General features: G+C 38.5%; 1 protein-coding gene across 1 annotated transcript; it reads right to left on the bottom strand.

The window, feature by feature from the left end:
• Nucleotides 1–1,843: 1,843 nt before the first annotated feature.
• On the bottom strand, nt 1,844–10,644 carry vax1 (ventral anterior homeobox 1). Its single transcript, XM_020090247.2, has 3 exons — nt 10,300–10,644; nt 8,479–8,666; nt 1,844–3,652 (listed from the first exon to the last, which is right to left on the bottom strand). Exons 1-3 carry the CDS (start codon nt 10,511–10,513, stop codon nt 3,107–3,109), a joined length of 948 nt encoding a protein of 315 aa, XP_019945806.1. The 5' UTR covers nt 10,514–10,644; the 3' UTR covers nt 1,844–3,106.
• Between the last annotated feature and the right edge of the window lie 2,845 nt (nt 10,645–13,489).

Here is a 13,489-nt window from a genome sequence, read left to right as displayed (position 1 = left end):
GACAAAGTCCTTATAACAGCCACAAAGTGCAATATTATTTATTATATTTTAGGCTGCTACTAATGATGCATTTGGAGAGTTTTGATGTCTGCAAAGTATAGTGGTAAAATGTAACAACTTTATAAACAGCAGGGTTTTTTAACCCTATAATTTGCACAGTTATCACATATATTTTGGGATAAAAAGCACTGGAGCCTTTAACTTAATTCAAATTGTATAAGTGGAAGATAACATCCATTGGAAATATATACAGACTATATTACACTAATTGATTAAATTTATATAATCACTTTCCACCACTGGCAACAGCAGACACACACCATCCTGATGATGCCACACTGCTAAACAGAGGCTTGTGGAGTATATCCTCTGCTCTTAAATGTGTTTTCCAGCTTTTATTTAAGACACTTGAAAAAAAAAACTGATGACCATGAGTCTTTTCATCTTGGAGAGGTGTTTTTGTCTTTTTCATGGCACAACCAGTAAAGCTCTCTTGCCCCATACCTCGGGCGACACACACCAGGCTCATCCAGGACGTTTCATGACAGTTCAGCAGTGACCGTCCCCTCACAGACTCATCTCAGTCCAGTTAAGTGCACAGATTAAGTGTGCACACTAAGCTAATGTTACTGTGTCTCAGGGCATAGGTTTACTTTCAGAAGTGGGAGGTACAATGAAGGTGAAGTTTCTTTATTCCCACCACAAACCGAACTGAAACTGTGTGAATGCCACATGGTAACAGTAGTTTAAAAATCTCGACTTCATTTACTTTTAAGTTTTTCAACACATCTCACTGTCTTCATCAGTGGATTGAGATTAATGATTGACAATCTTGTAAATTTGATATTCTGATAAAATTAATTATTTTATAATATGACTGTCCAAACAGAGAGGGGTCTAAAATGATTTAGTTTCAATGACAGAGCTCATTGTTGATAGATGTTTTTTTTTCTAGAGGAAACACTGTCCTTCTCTTTATTGTTGTCTATTTTATGAGAGGTATGAGAAGTAAAACTCACTGTTGCTCCTTAAGCTTATTATTCTGAGCTCAGTGCAGGAACTAAAGGCAACTCATACATTTAACCTTTGGATGTTTTAGTATTTTCCCTTTAGTCACTGATAATAAAACCGTTTCATACAAATATTGAATATTGAGTTTATGAAAAATAATCAATTAATTAAATCAAATTGACAAAGAACCTTATTTCATTCTGAGATTCTATAGATTCCAATGTGAGAATGTCCTGCCTTCTTTATTTTAGATCTATTTAACTAGGATATGTCTAGATTCTGGGCAGTTGGTCATAGGAAAAAAAGACATTTGAAGACACCAGCTTGGACTTTTGGGAATCAGGACAGGCATTTTTCTCTCATTTCATACATTGAGTATTAATAAATAAAGTAAATGGCAAAATTATTGATGATCAACAATGGAGTCCCAGTGAAATTGATTTAACAGTTTGAGTATGTCTGTCATTTCTTTTGAAAACCTCTTGCCCCATTTTAAAATCTTACTATTATAAGTCAAGTTTGAATTGAAACCACCAGCTCTACATATTGTTCCACTGTAATCAAAGGACGAACGATAACAACATCAGAAGGTCATATTACCAAAAATAGTGTAAAAAAGACATGGAGGTATAACAGTCATGAAATTTATCATAACTCAATTCATAGCAACATGTATGAAAGAAAAATGAAAATCACACTTTGTCTGTATCCATATACATAATATATATGCACATTTGTACCACACGTTTCACAAATTTCAAGATATTTCACAAAGACAGCACCAAAGAGCTTTTGATTGATTCCTCAACCCTGCAAATACATTCATTCATTATTTTCCAGATACTAATAATCTATTAATTACAGAATTGAATAATTTACAATAAAATAACAATTTTAAGGTACTTTTCTCATTTTCAGTACTTTTTATACTACAATAATTCCACTCAGTCTTCACATGCATCAGTCTGCCTTGATCTTCTTATGAAAGCTGTGAATTCTGAAAATTTCACACAGAGAGGAAATGTTACTATAGCCTCAATGAAGGAAAAACCTTGTAGTGTTCAACAAAGCAAGCAGGCTACTGATGCTGAAAAGCCCTTTTTAGGACTTCCCCTTTCAGCAACTCATTCCTGGAAATAGCTTCCACATGGAATCAAAACTGTACACCGAAACTCTGAGAACCTCCAGTGGTATTAAAATCACAGACAGGGAAAAACAATGTCAGGTACCGCAGCTTGACAAAGAAATTGCCACAAAGTGAAGATTGTTGTTGAAAAATGTTAAAAATCCTCACCAAACCACAGAGAAAACAACACTGAACAATTGAACCATCATCGTGTATGAAGACACCTTTTCTGGATTATGTTTTGGTTTGGTCCAAACTTAATACAAACCGATCTACGAATGATCTTTTTTGTAAAATCAATTTTCGCAAGGCATCTGCATAAGCAAATTGTATTTGCATGTCTGATGCACTGGGTTTCACGCTGACACTGGGCTTGCAGTGACCTTCAAACACAGGAACTACTTTCCCAATTCTCCGCTTGTTCCCTCATAATGCTGCATTTAAAATTGTAAACATTCTGATTTGCTGAATGGATATCACAAACTGCTGCTCTTTCTCTTTATGTACTCACTGCAGTGACATGCAACTGACCAACACAATCAAATAATGAAACTAAATTCAATAAGGTACCATCACTTAACACTTTTTCTGTCACCAATCATGTATCTCTTGCTGTAAACCAAGTGCCACTTCCCCTTTTGGAGTGATGGTGGCATTAAGCAGACGCTGTCTAAATTATTATTTTTGACCAATGAATAGATGTAGCAATTTAATAATCAGAAACCTGAAAGATCCCTTATTGATCACCTCAAATGTGTGCCTTTCTAAATTCCTGTACCTTTTTGGTACCATATGACTATTTTGTGCAAAATCCCCCCATTGCCACCCTGTCCTCGTTAGATGGAATACATGAACTGCTACAGAACTTGACACAGACAGATGATAGAGACTGAGCAAAACCAAACACAGACAATGAAAGCCAAGGAAACAACCAAAACATGTCCAGAGGAAACAGGAATCCACAAAGCATCATTCCAGAATTTTCTTGTCCATCGATTCTTTGCCATTGGTCCGCGAATAAGGCTCAAAAGCAGAAGAGCTCAGGTAGCGGGCGGAAAGTTCCTGCAGGTTTCCAGCCAGCGATCCAGCCATTGACAGGGGATTGGAGGAAATGCGGGTGGCGACGCCACTGAGTAAGGAGGGCATTGGGAAACTGAAGAGGCTGTGTGCTGCTGATGAGCTCTGCAGGCCCGCCACTGTCCCTGAGCTGGTGACAGTGGGTAGAGGAGGGCTGCCGCCTGCCGTGCCAGTGCTGCCTCCACCACTGCTGTTGCTGTTATTGCTGCCATTACTGGCCATGGCCATGGAGGGAGGGCGCAGGGCAGAGCCCAGAGTGCCACTGCTGCAGTGGGGTAGAAGGCCTGGCAGGCCCGGAGGTGTCAGCAGCCGCCCCTGCTCCAGCAGTCTTAGGACGCTGCAGGTTGCTGCTGTTTCTGAAACCACTGAACGCAGCTCAGAGTCCTTCCCTTGGTCCTTCTTCTGCTTAGTGCGCCGGTTCTGGAACCAGACCTTCACCTGGGGAGGTACACAGATGAGAGAAAGAGCTTCAGAAACAGCTTATGTGGAACATGTAGGCTAGTTCATACAGCATACTGCTGAGGTGGGGGTCTCACCTCACGTGACTGAGAGTCAGAGTCGAGTTAGTTTTGATGCGTTCATGATTTGAGACTTCAGACAAATGAAAATTTGACTTTTACTCAAATATTTGCATATTTAGTTTTGCATGTTTTGTTTTTGAAACATTATTCTCATAGAGAGACTGCTAACTGATGCAGGACTGATGTAAGTGGCAAGTCAAACTAAAATAAAATGATGATTTAAAGATTATGGTCATGTTGTCATATTGATGACAGTTGTAAAAAGAGAACAGCATAATACTTTATAATCTATCTCCACAAAACTCACAAAGAAAGGTACGTCTGTTTTTTAGCAAACTTCTTTATTTAAAATTTCATTACATTTCATTTAGTTAAAACTTTTATCCAAGGTGACTTACAATAAGTGCATTCGACTATGAGGGTACAAACCCTTTTCTGGGGAAACATTAGCTAGAAAGCTAGTGTTTAGTTTAAGCTACGTTATGTCGTTCCGCATCAATTCCCATGTGATATTTCATGTAGAAAAATGTGTTTCCATAAGAAAATTGACTTACTCAATAGAAATGTCAAGCCAATTTTATTCATCCATCCATTTGTATAGGATGGTGGGGGTGCAGGAAGCAATCCCAGCTGACACTGAGCGTGAGACAGGTTGCCAGTGTATCACAGGACCAACACACAGAGAAAAACAACCCTTTCACACGCATATCCACACCTACGGTGAATTTAGATTCTCTAATTAACCCAATTCTAATCAGCATGGTTTTGGACAATGGGAAGCCTGAGCACCCAGAGAAAACCCACGCAGACATGGGGAGATCATGTTAACTTCACAAATTATAACACATTTCCTCAGGGCACTTTTAGAGTTGGCTACATTGCATTACTACAGCAGCTAATGATTGACTTTCCATGGCTCAGAGCATTTCTAATCCACTGGCCTCTATAACCACAAATAAACTACATTTAAATAATACATCATTAAGAGTAAAGGCAGAGGAATAGCTCAATACGAGACACATGAAAGCAGCAAAGTGAGAGACAGAGATAGCTAACTGAGGAGAGTAAATGTAAATGTGATAAATTAACTCAAAGAAGGAGCAGAGCGAGTGTTTAAAATGAGTTTAAACCTAATTATCAACTATAAGAAGAAAATAACTACATTACTGAGACCGAGCAGCAAAATACACAGACACACCGGCAACCAGAAATGACACAATCCGACTACTGTGGCACATCAGGACGTATTTACATCAGAGGAACGTTATGACAAATTGTGGCCATTTGTTTCACGTGCTGCCATCGGACATAACACATTCACTTGTTAGTGTTAAATATCAGTGCGATGTATAAGGTGTGAGCCTCGTGCAACATTTTAGTTCACTTTGCATGATGTAGAAGTAGAAACTGGAGCAGATCAGCAGAATTTCATATGACTTCACGTGCAACTTAATTGACCTGAGCAATGACTTGGCTTGGCTCGCTAAATTCAAAGCAGGGACTTGAATCTCTTGAGTCACCACAGTAACACAGACTGGCTGGATTAAGACTTGTGTCTTGCACATGTGACTCACTCCCACCCATTTATTTTATATTAGGATAAAAATATCCTTCGAAATTAAAACCTTCCCATTGTCGGTGGTGTAGTTGTAAGGAAAGCAGAATTCTATAATTCCCTTTCACCAATATTTGCTGTGATTATAGTTGTAAAGTAGTAATCTGATCATCTCAGTACTTGGAGACAATTGCACAATGAACCATACAAGCCTGTGTCTTGACAGATTAAGTTAAAGCTATTATCCAAAGCTTTTGTTCGGAGACCATACGTGACAAAGTGCCTGCCCATTCCCAATTGCTGCATTCAGACTACTGGTGGTACTCTTTAATGTATATCGTGGCTGCTAATCCAGGGGTATGTGCACACATAGACACACAATCAAATCTGTTCCAATATGTAATATTTCATACTCTGCTCCTCATGGAGGAGACGACCCACACAACTTTATATGTCAGAACACTGTGGAATAATAATAATCAGCCTCTAACTCTGCGAAAAGATATGTAATTTTGTCTTTGACATTTTTCTTCCGTCGGTTTGTTGGTTTTATTCGATCAAACCTGATTGTTGTTCTTATGTTGGAAAATAACGATGTGATGGTGATTTATTTAAAGATGAGATTATCAGTGGAGACTGACAGAGAATTAATATCCTCTAATTTTAATAGTGGCTTGATTGTTAAAGTTAATTATCAAACATTGGTTGAAAGATTGTAGCTGTCTCCCCGGTTTATTTTTTGTGAATCAAACGTAAAAGTTCCAAGAAAACAACAATTATTAATTTACAGGACACTCAAACTACTTCCTGATATTTTATGGATGAAATGTTAATATATGTATATAAATTACATAACATAATATGCAGCCCATATTATGTTTGTATATAGTTGATGTTCCAAAATAATTTTAAAGGCACAGAAGTGCAGACGCAAACACCATTCGCTTGATTTCAGAGACCTACACCTTCCTTTAATGAGGATCATGTGATTCCCTGACCCTGAACATGTAGATTTAGCTTCAAGAATTACAAAGAGCCTCAGACGGAAACTGAACAATCCCAGAACTGAAGTTGCCTTTTTAAAAATCCGAGGCTGCAAACACTTCAGAAAATGAAAATCTCTCTTAGTTGAAATAAAAGATATTATCACATCCGATGAATCTAGCTTCTCCATTTGTTCCAGAAATATTGCTAATGTCTATTTCAGTCTGTGTGCAGCATATATCAAGCAGTTTATGTAGTATCCAAATAAAGAAAAAAAAAGTCACACTTAAGAATGAAAAAATTATTCATTCATTTTGATTACTGATTAAATTGTAGGAAAAAGCACCAACCTTGTAATTTAACATGTTCAATCAAGTCATTCATCTGGCTCGACAGATCTATTCAGTTATTTTGACAGTTCCACATAGTCTTAATTGAATAAATGTCAAAACTAAAACAGATACAGGCTTGTCTGTGTATTGTACCTGTAAATCTCTGTAATTTCACCTGATTGCTTTCATATGGAACAAAATGTTCATGTACCAATCAGCAGTGAGCCTCCAGCTCAATCCTGCTGCCAGTCCAATCACATCTGAATATCTTTTTTTTCCCCTTTCTCTTCAGTCTGTGGTTTCACTCCTCACCCACTGTTAACAACCATCTCACATCAAGAGAAGAAGTCCTGCCGCTCAATCCAATATTTTCTGTTTGTGACTCAAACACTGCCCCGGAGGAACAATCTTGTTCTTTTTTGGGGTGAAATTCTCTGATCAGAGACAATGACAAGCTGAAGGAAGTAGCTCAAACGAAAATCAAGTGCACGCACAGTAAATCCCGTCAGTGTGTAAACAACCTGTGAGTGCTGGGGGAACAAAATGTTAATTTCATTATTGTCAATAAAAGGTGTTTCATCGGGACAAGAAGACACTCAAATAAAATCCTGAAGCCTTTGTCCGGCCTAAACAAAGGTTGTTTTCTATAAAACCTTTATGTGATCAACATTTTCATACAATCAACTTGTTTTGACAACAATTGTGTGGGTCAACTAAACATATTAAAACATCTAAAATTGAAAAACTTTAAGCAAGTAAGTAAAATGTGCATAATTAATAGCACAAAAGCCCCGTGTGGTTAATGGAAATAGAGCCGCAGATTGAAGATGTTGCTCGTGGTGTCACTTTGTAAGGAAAGTGCCGTCTTCTCAAAGACCTCCACTCCAGGTCAACATCGTTCAACCGCATCGAAAGCCACAACACATTAACACCAAAGGCCGAGTCGAGGGCACCGTTAGCCGTGTTGCACAATTAAAAAAAAAACACATAAATAGGTGAATAACACTGAATGAGCTGAGAAACACGCCAATGCTCCGGCGCAGACAACTGGGGTTCCCTTGAGTCCAAATCACAGGGTGAGTGGTGCTCTGGAATCTGGTGTCAAACGCAAGAGTGCAAACGCAGTTCACCCAAAGGCGGACGCTGCATGATCCATTGCTGACCCCAGACATGTGACATCAGTAGGAAGTCCGCAATTTTTTTTTTCAATGACAAATTTCATTTTAGCAGGTTGAGTCAATATTGTCAAACACTCCATAAGCTGAATCACCACTGCATGAAATGAATCTAACTACAACTAGAAACAAATTAAATATTGTTTATCCTCTGTGGTGTATTCATTGACCTAAATACAAACTAAAGAATGACCACAGCTTTCATCGCCAGAACACTAAATTAGAACCAACAAGCGCACCTACATTAACTGGCAAGTCTGTGAATACAACCAAAAGCACCACTATTTGTTATTGATCATTGGTGCCAATAAAGGTTCATTCATATCTGCAGTGTTTGTGAAAGTAGCCCATATCTTTTGACATGATCCACTCTCTGATTTAAACTCTTTAATACGTGAGAAAACCACTTTCAATTAACAGGTTCTGTCAGAATTCAAATTGATTAGTGATTTGTGTCAGGGTTTGCAAATCAAATTAATTGACTTTAAAATCATCTTCTTCTGTGACTAAGCGAGTGGTCATCATAGATTGGAATACGATTGTCTGAAGTCAAAACAGACAGGGGTGAAAGAAAAAAAGACACAAAACATGAAATGACTGAAAATCATTGAAAAAGTTCTTTTGCACTCTAGATTTTCCTGTTTAATTTGAATTTAATTCGGAATTTTAGAAACAAGCGGGGACGATGAATACATACCTGAGTTTCAGACAGATTGAGCTGGCGGGCCAGCTCAGTCCGTTCCCTCCCAACCACGTACTGGCACCTCTGGAACTCCATCTCTAACCGGTAGAGCTGCTCTGCAGTAAAGGAGGTGCGGGTTCTTTTGGGCCGGTCCAAATCCAAACCCTTCGGCAGAATAATCTCTCGGATGGAGCCTTTAGCATCTGCAACAATAAGAACTCCAAATTAACAAGGTTGAGGCCAAGATTGCAACCAAGTAACAATTTAAACAAACAAATAAAATATATCATTAGCTGTTATTATATAATAGGAATTATAATCATAGTTATAACAATTTTAATAATACTATAAATAATAGTATTAATAACACAGAATACACACAATAGGACAGAAGTACTCATTATGAGTCAAATACTGATTTTACTTCCTGAATTTAAGTATTTGTGGATTAAATAATGAATATCTTTCTTTAAATTATATATCAATGAGCTGACAACATTAATGTTTGAAATTATTAAATTTAACATAAGTAGAATATTTCAGTCTTTCATAAAAAATGATAATACTTTTATACTTATTATTATTTTATCAATTCAAATAAGATATACATTTATATTTGCTGACAAATGTGTATATATAACCAGTGATTACATAAAAAACAGGAAACATACACGACATTTCAATTCACTCATTTCATCCATATGTTAGCATACAAGAGAAATTACAATGTGTGTTGTCATGAGAAATATGAGCTAAATGTTAAAAAGCAAATTGAAGTTAAGTACTTAAATGTATCATCCTCTCAAATTGAGCAAAAAGTGGTTCCAGGGTTGCAAAAAATACATTTGCAATAATTTTGTTACTAACCAGAAACAAATTAATAAACACAAATCTATGACACAATTGTCCCAAAAAATAAATGAATAAAACAAATTCAATCTTCTATTATTTATTTTTTTATAATTTAGGGAGTCGGTTTGCTCTGTCTCATAATATCTTTGAAAATTAATCCACTGTTTTTAGTGAAATTATATTATATATATATATATATATATATATATATTTTTTTTTTTATTTGTTTTCACACACACACACTCACACACACACACACACACACACAGTCATATACACAGTTCCATGTGTGGTTTATACATTTCAATATAATACTTTATAAACATCTTCCCTTGTTTGTGTTTAAATATTAATAATTTTATCTATCCCCTGAAGGTGTAAGGCGGTACATATAGTATAAAACCCTGCTGTATGTAGCCTTCTTTATCCTTACAATGTGCTTCACACCTTTGAATTCAACCAAGGAAATATTCATGATTTATTTTTTAACATTAACATTAAACTCTAAAGAATTACATTAGTTACGGTACAAATTCATAAGAAGAATTTAACTTGTTATGGTTTTACTTTAAAAAATTACCAATCTCATATTTAAGAGAGATTGTAATATCCATATTTTCTTGAATAACAATAAATTACAATAACAACCAGTAATTTCAACATCTCACTCGGAAGAGTAAACAAAAAACAGAGGTCTCTTTATCTACAGGCTGCATAGATATCAATTTAAAAAAACTGTTTTTGTAGCAGATTTTTCATTTAAAGGAATATTTTGCTGTTATTGTCCATCTTCGGTCAACGTACCAAAAACAATGTCCGTTTTTATAAATTATTTTTTAAAACTTATTTCTGGAAGATTCTCTCATTTTGCTGATTTTAAAATTCATGTGAATCTAACGGCACAGATTCATCTGTGCCATCTCTACAGTATAAAACCTCAAGGTTTTAAAAACAGAAAAAAAGAGAGAGAGCGAAGAGCCGTACCTCGGACTAGGATTCTCCGGCAGTAGTCTGGGTCCCCTGTGCTCCCTCTGTTCTTCTCGCAGTTGTCCAGAGTCCCAGAGGGGGAAAAGGAGTCCTGCTGCTCCTTGAGGAAGCTTTTGGACAAGCTTCCCTGGGAGTCCTTGCCATCCTTCCCCTCCTTTAGTCCATTCTTCAGCACCATCCCGTCCGTCTCTTGGTTGTACCTGACCTCCATCCTCAGTTTATCCTCAGGACCTGCGGTTAACCTTTTTTTTCCTTTGTCAAGTGAAAAAAAAGGATATCACGGAGAGCACGGCACACCAGATCGTCTGGACAGTGTGGGTTTTAGTTTCAAAACAGCACCTTTCAGCAGGACGGAGTCAGCTATCTAATGTTTGGAGAAATACTTCCGTCGGCAGACCAAGGAGCCCTATTATCACTGACCAAACTCCCTTTGCCCAATGATCAAGGACTTCTCAGTTAAACTCAACAGTAATTCAGTGCCCCCCTTTCTTCGTTACATAGACATCAGGCTGATAGATGATCTTCACATAATCAGAGCCATGGAAGCGCACTTGCTGTTTCAATTGATTACGGTAATTTCGCTGCCTCCACATTTGCGTAACCTCATGAATACACTAAATTGTTTGGGGAAATAGATCAGGTCTTGATAGAGGGGTTTGCTCGTCCCGTCCCCCTCTGTTTGCCTCCTCTCAGCCCAGGGAATCAGGACAAATGATTGGTCTTGTCTCGCAACCAAGCCTCCCTGAACCCCACATGAATGCTCACAATCACAGGGGTACGACTCTTCCAGATCTGAAAAAAGTTCCCGGGTGCTTCATTCTTCCATCCGCAGAACACGACCAGACATTTTTTACCTCCCCCCCAGACTTTTCACAGTGCACCTGATCACCGCGGCATGTCAGCGAACTTTGATCCCGTTTTTTCCCTTTGGCTCTCTCGCCAATCAACGGAATTCTGCAATGAGCAGATCTCACCACTACGCTATTGTCGGCAAGAGACACTGGGAGAAAGCCGGAGAGGGGGAGAGAGAGGGATAGGTGGGAAAAAAAGGCATGACAGACAAATCCATGTCAATCAGAATTTTTGGAGGCAATGACAAGCCAGTGAGTTTCAGCACCGCAACAACGCGGGGCTCTGCTTTGAAGGGAATTGTTTTAAAATGTCCTGTGTCGTCCCGTGGTTCATTCAGGGCAGCCCAGCGAGGTCCTGGCCGCTAACGCCACGTTCTTCAGTATTAAAATGATTGCACCTCAGAAGCCATCTTCACCTCTCATAGTCCTAACCTCCACATTTTAAAAAGACAAAAACAAGAGAATAAAACTTGTCATTAGTGCTTAGACTGCTAACACTCTCTCTCACTCATGCATACCCCTGGAATGGCCCCTACCACTCTCCACCACTCGCCTTCCAGCCCACTAACCACACACCCACCCACCCTACCACCAACTCTTAGCTATTTTCATTGTCAGTGCAACAATATCTCTGAACACAGCAGTGGCCAGTAATCCAATAAGACCATTGATTAGGCCACAATGATTCAATTCAAACCGGTGGCCTAGTGCAAGGAACATTCTCTGGCCCTTCTTGTCACCTTAGCTGGCCAGAAGCCCTCTTCAACCTGCCCCCCTCCTTGAGTGCCATTCATGCCTTTATGGGAAACAGAGAGGAAAAGGAGTGAAAGATGGCAATTATCTAATTGGACTATTAACAAACAATTCTGTGAGTGTGGCTGCCCGGCAGTAGTCTTTGGGTGGGTTTAAGGGCTGCATGTTGGACTAACTTTATTCACTGAGTGTTTGGGGGGCTGCTGCTTGGAGTGGCGCAGGATCTATTGTTTGAGGGAGGTAAAAAGGAGGCTAAAAAGGGAGCGACTAAAGGGGACCGGGGCTTCTCAAGCTGTGGTGCGGAGCCTCAGCCTGGGAAATAGATTGAGGATGCAGCATCTTGGCCTCTCAGTGACACACAATGGCTGAGGGGGAGAAAAGACCGATGTTTAGTTTCCACATCCCAAAAACTATCACACACTCATACCCAGAATAAAAACTATAACATATTAATATTGTGGGTTTTGCTAATATAATAATGGAGAGCATTTCTGAGTTTTCACTTGTAGATAATTCTTTCCTTTAGCAGGTGCTCGTAAACAAAAGGCTTGTGTATCTCGTCACCAGAAAATGAGCCAAGCTTCCCAGTGCTGTAAAGATCTTCTGCTTTCAATGCTGCTTGAAATAAGCTGTACGAAAAGGGACAACATTATATTTGTTGACTTACACCATGGGCTGCCATTGTGTTGTGATGTCACTGCAGAGTGAAACTACAGCATTGACCTGGCATCAAGCTGCTACCACTGGTCTGCGTGACCATGTTCATTCTATTGTAGGGACAATAACATCATCAACCAGCTGGATGTAATGGGTGGGGATGTTTTGTGACCCTGTGGTGCCCCAAAAGTAACGTTCAAATAATTTACTTAAAGGTACAGTGTGTAGAATTTTAAGATACCTAGTGTTGAAGTTGCATGTTGCAGCTGAACACCCCTCACCTCACCCTCTCCTTCCAAACATGAAAAAACCTGTGGTAGCCTTTAATTGTCATAAAAAATCAAAAGGTGTTTAGTTTGTTCAGTCTAATGTAAAAACATGGCAGCCTCCATAGAGAGGGTCCCCTCGATGTAAATATAAAGTATTTAAATATAAAGGACCTTTTCTGGGGTAAAGAAAACTACAATTCATACAATTTAGATGAAATGAACTAGTGAAAACATCATGAGGATTATTCTACATTAACTTTCTGCCAATAGATCCCTTTCACCTAAATCTTAAACAATGACCTGAACATACTGGTGTCCATTTTCATGTTACTTTCCAAACCAGGAATGTTCCACCTTTATGATGCCATGTTTTTATAAATTCTCCAGTAGTAGGACATAGTCAGTACAATCATAGATCAAAACATATCACCCGCACTGTATATTCATTATTCCTTGTTGTTCCCATTAACGGAAATGGGTTACTAATGACTAACAACAGTGAATTTACTCATGTAAAAATGACTTTTAAAGCACCTGTACCACTCCAGGTGTGGAAATAATTCTTTGACCTTCATTTTCCCCCGTTGGAGGCTGAACTCCAAGGTATTGCTGCTTCAGATTTTGTTCTATCCACTCCACAAAATAATTAATACCAGA

This window comes from Paralichthys olivaceus, chromosome 14, assembly GCF_024713975.1.
Source record: "Paralichthys olivaceus isolate ysfri-2021 chromosome 14, ASM2471397v2, whole genome shotgun sequence".
Classification (NCBI taxonomy): Eukaryota; Metazoa; Chordata; class Actinopteri; order Pleuronectiformes; family Paralichthyidae; genus Paralichthys; species Paralichthys olivaceus.
The sequence above is the reverse complement of the archived record's forward strand: the minus strand, read 5'-3'. Positions and strand labels throughout refer to the sequence as shown.

Bases quoted from the DNA above. Each gene is read 5' to 3' on its own strand.
- vax1 (XM_020090247.2), bottom strand. From the start codon at position 10,513: ATGGAGGTCAGGTACAACCAAGAGACGGACGGGATGGTGCTGAAGAAT. The intron at 8,667-10,299 runs GTACGGCTCTTC...TTATTGTTGCAG, and splicing joins CCGGAGAATCCTAGTCCGAG to ATGCTAAAGGCTCCATCCGA. The intron at 3,653-8,478 runs GTATGTATTCAT...GTACCTCCCCAG, and splicing joins TCAATCTGTCTGAAACTCAG to GTGAAGGTCTGGTTCCAGAA.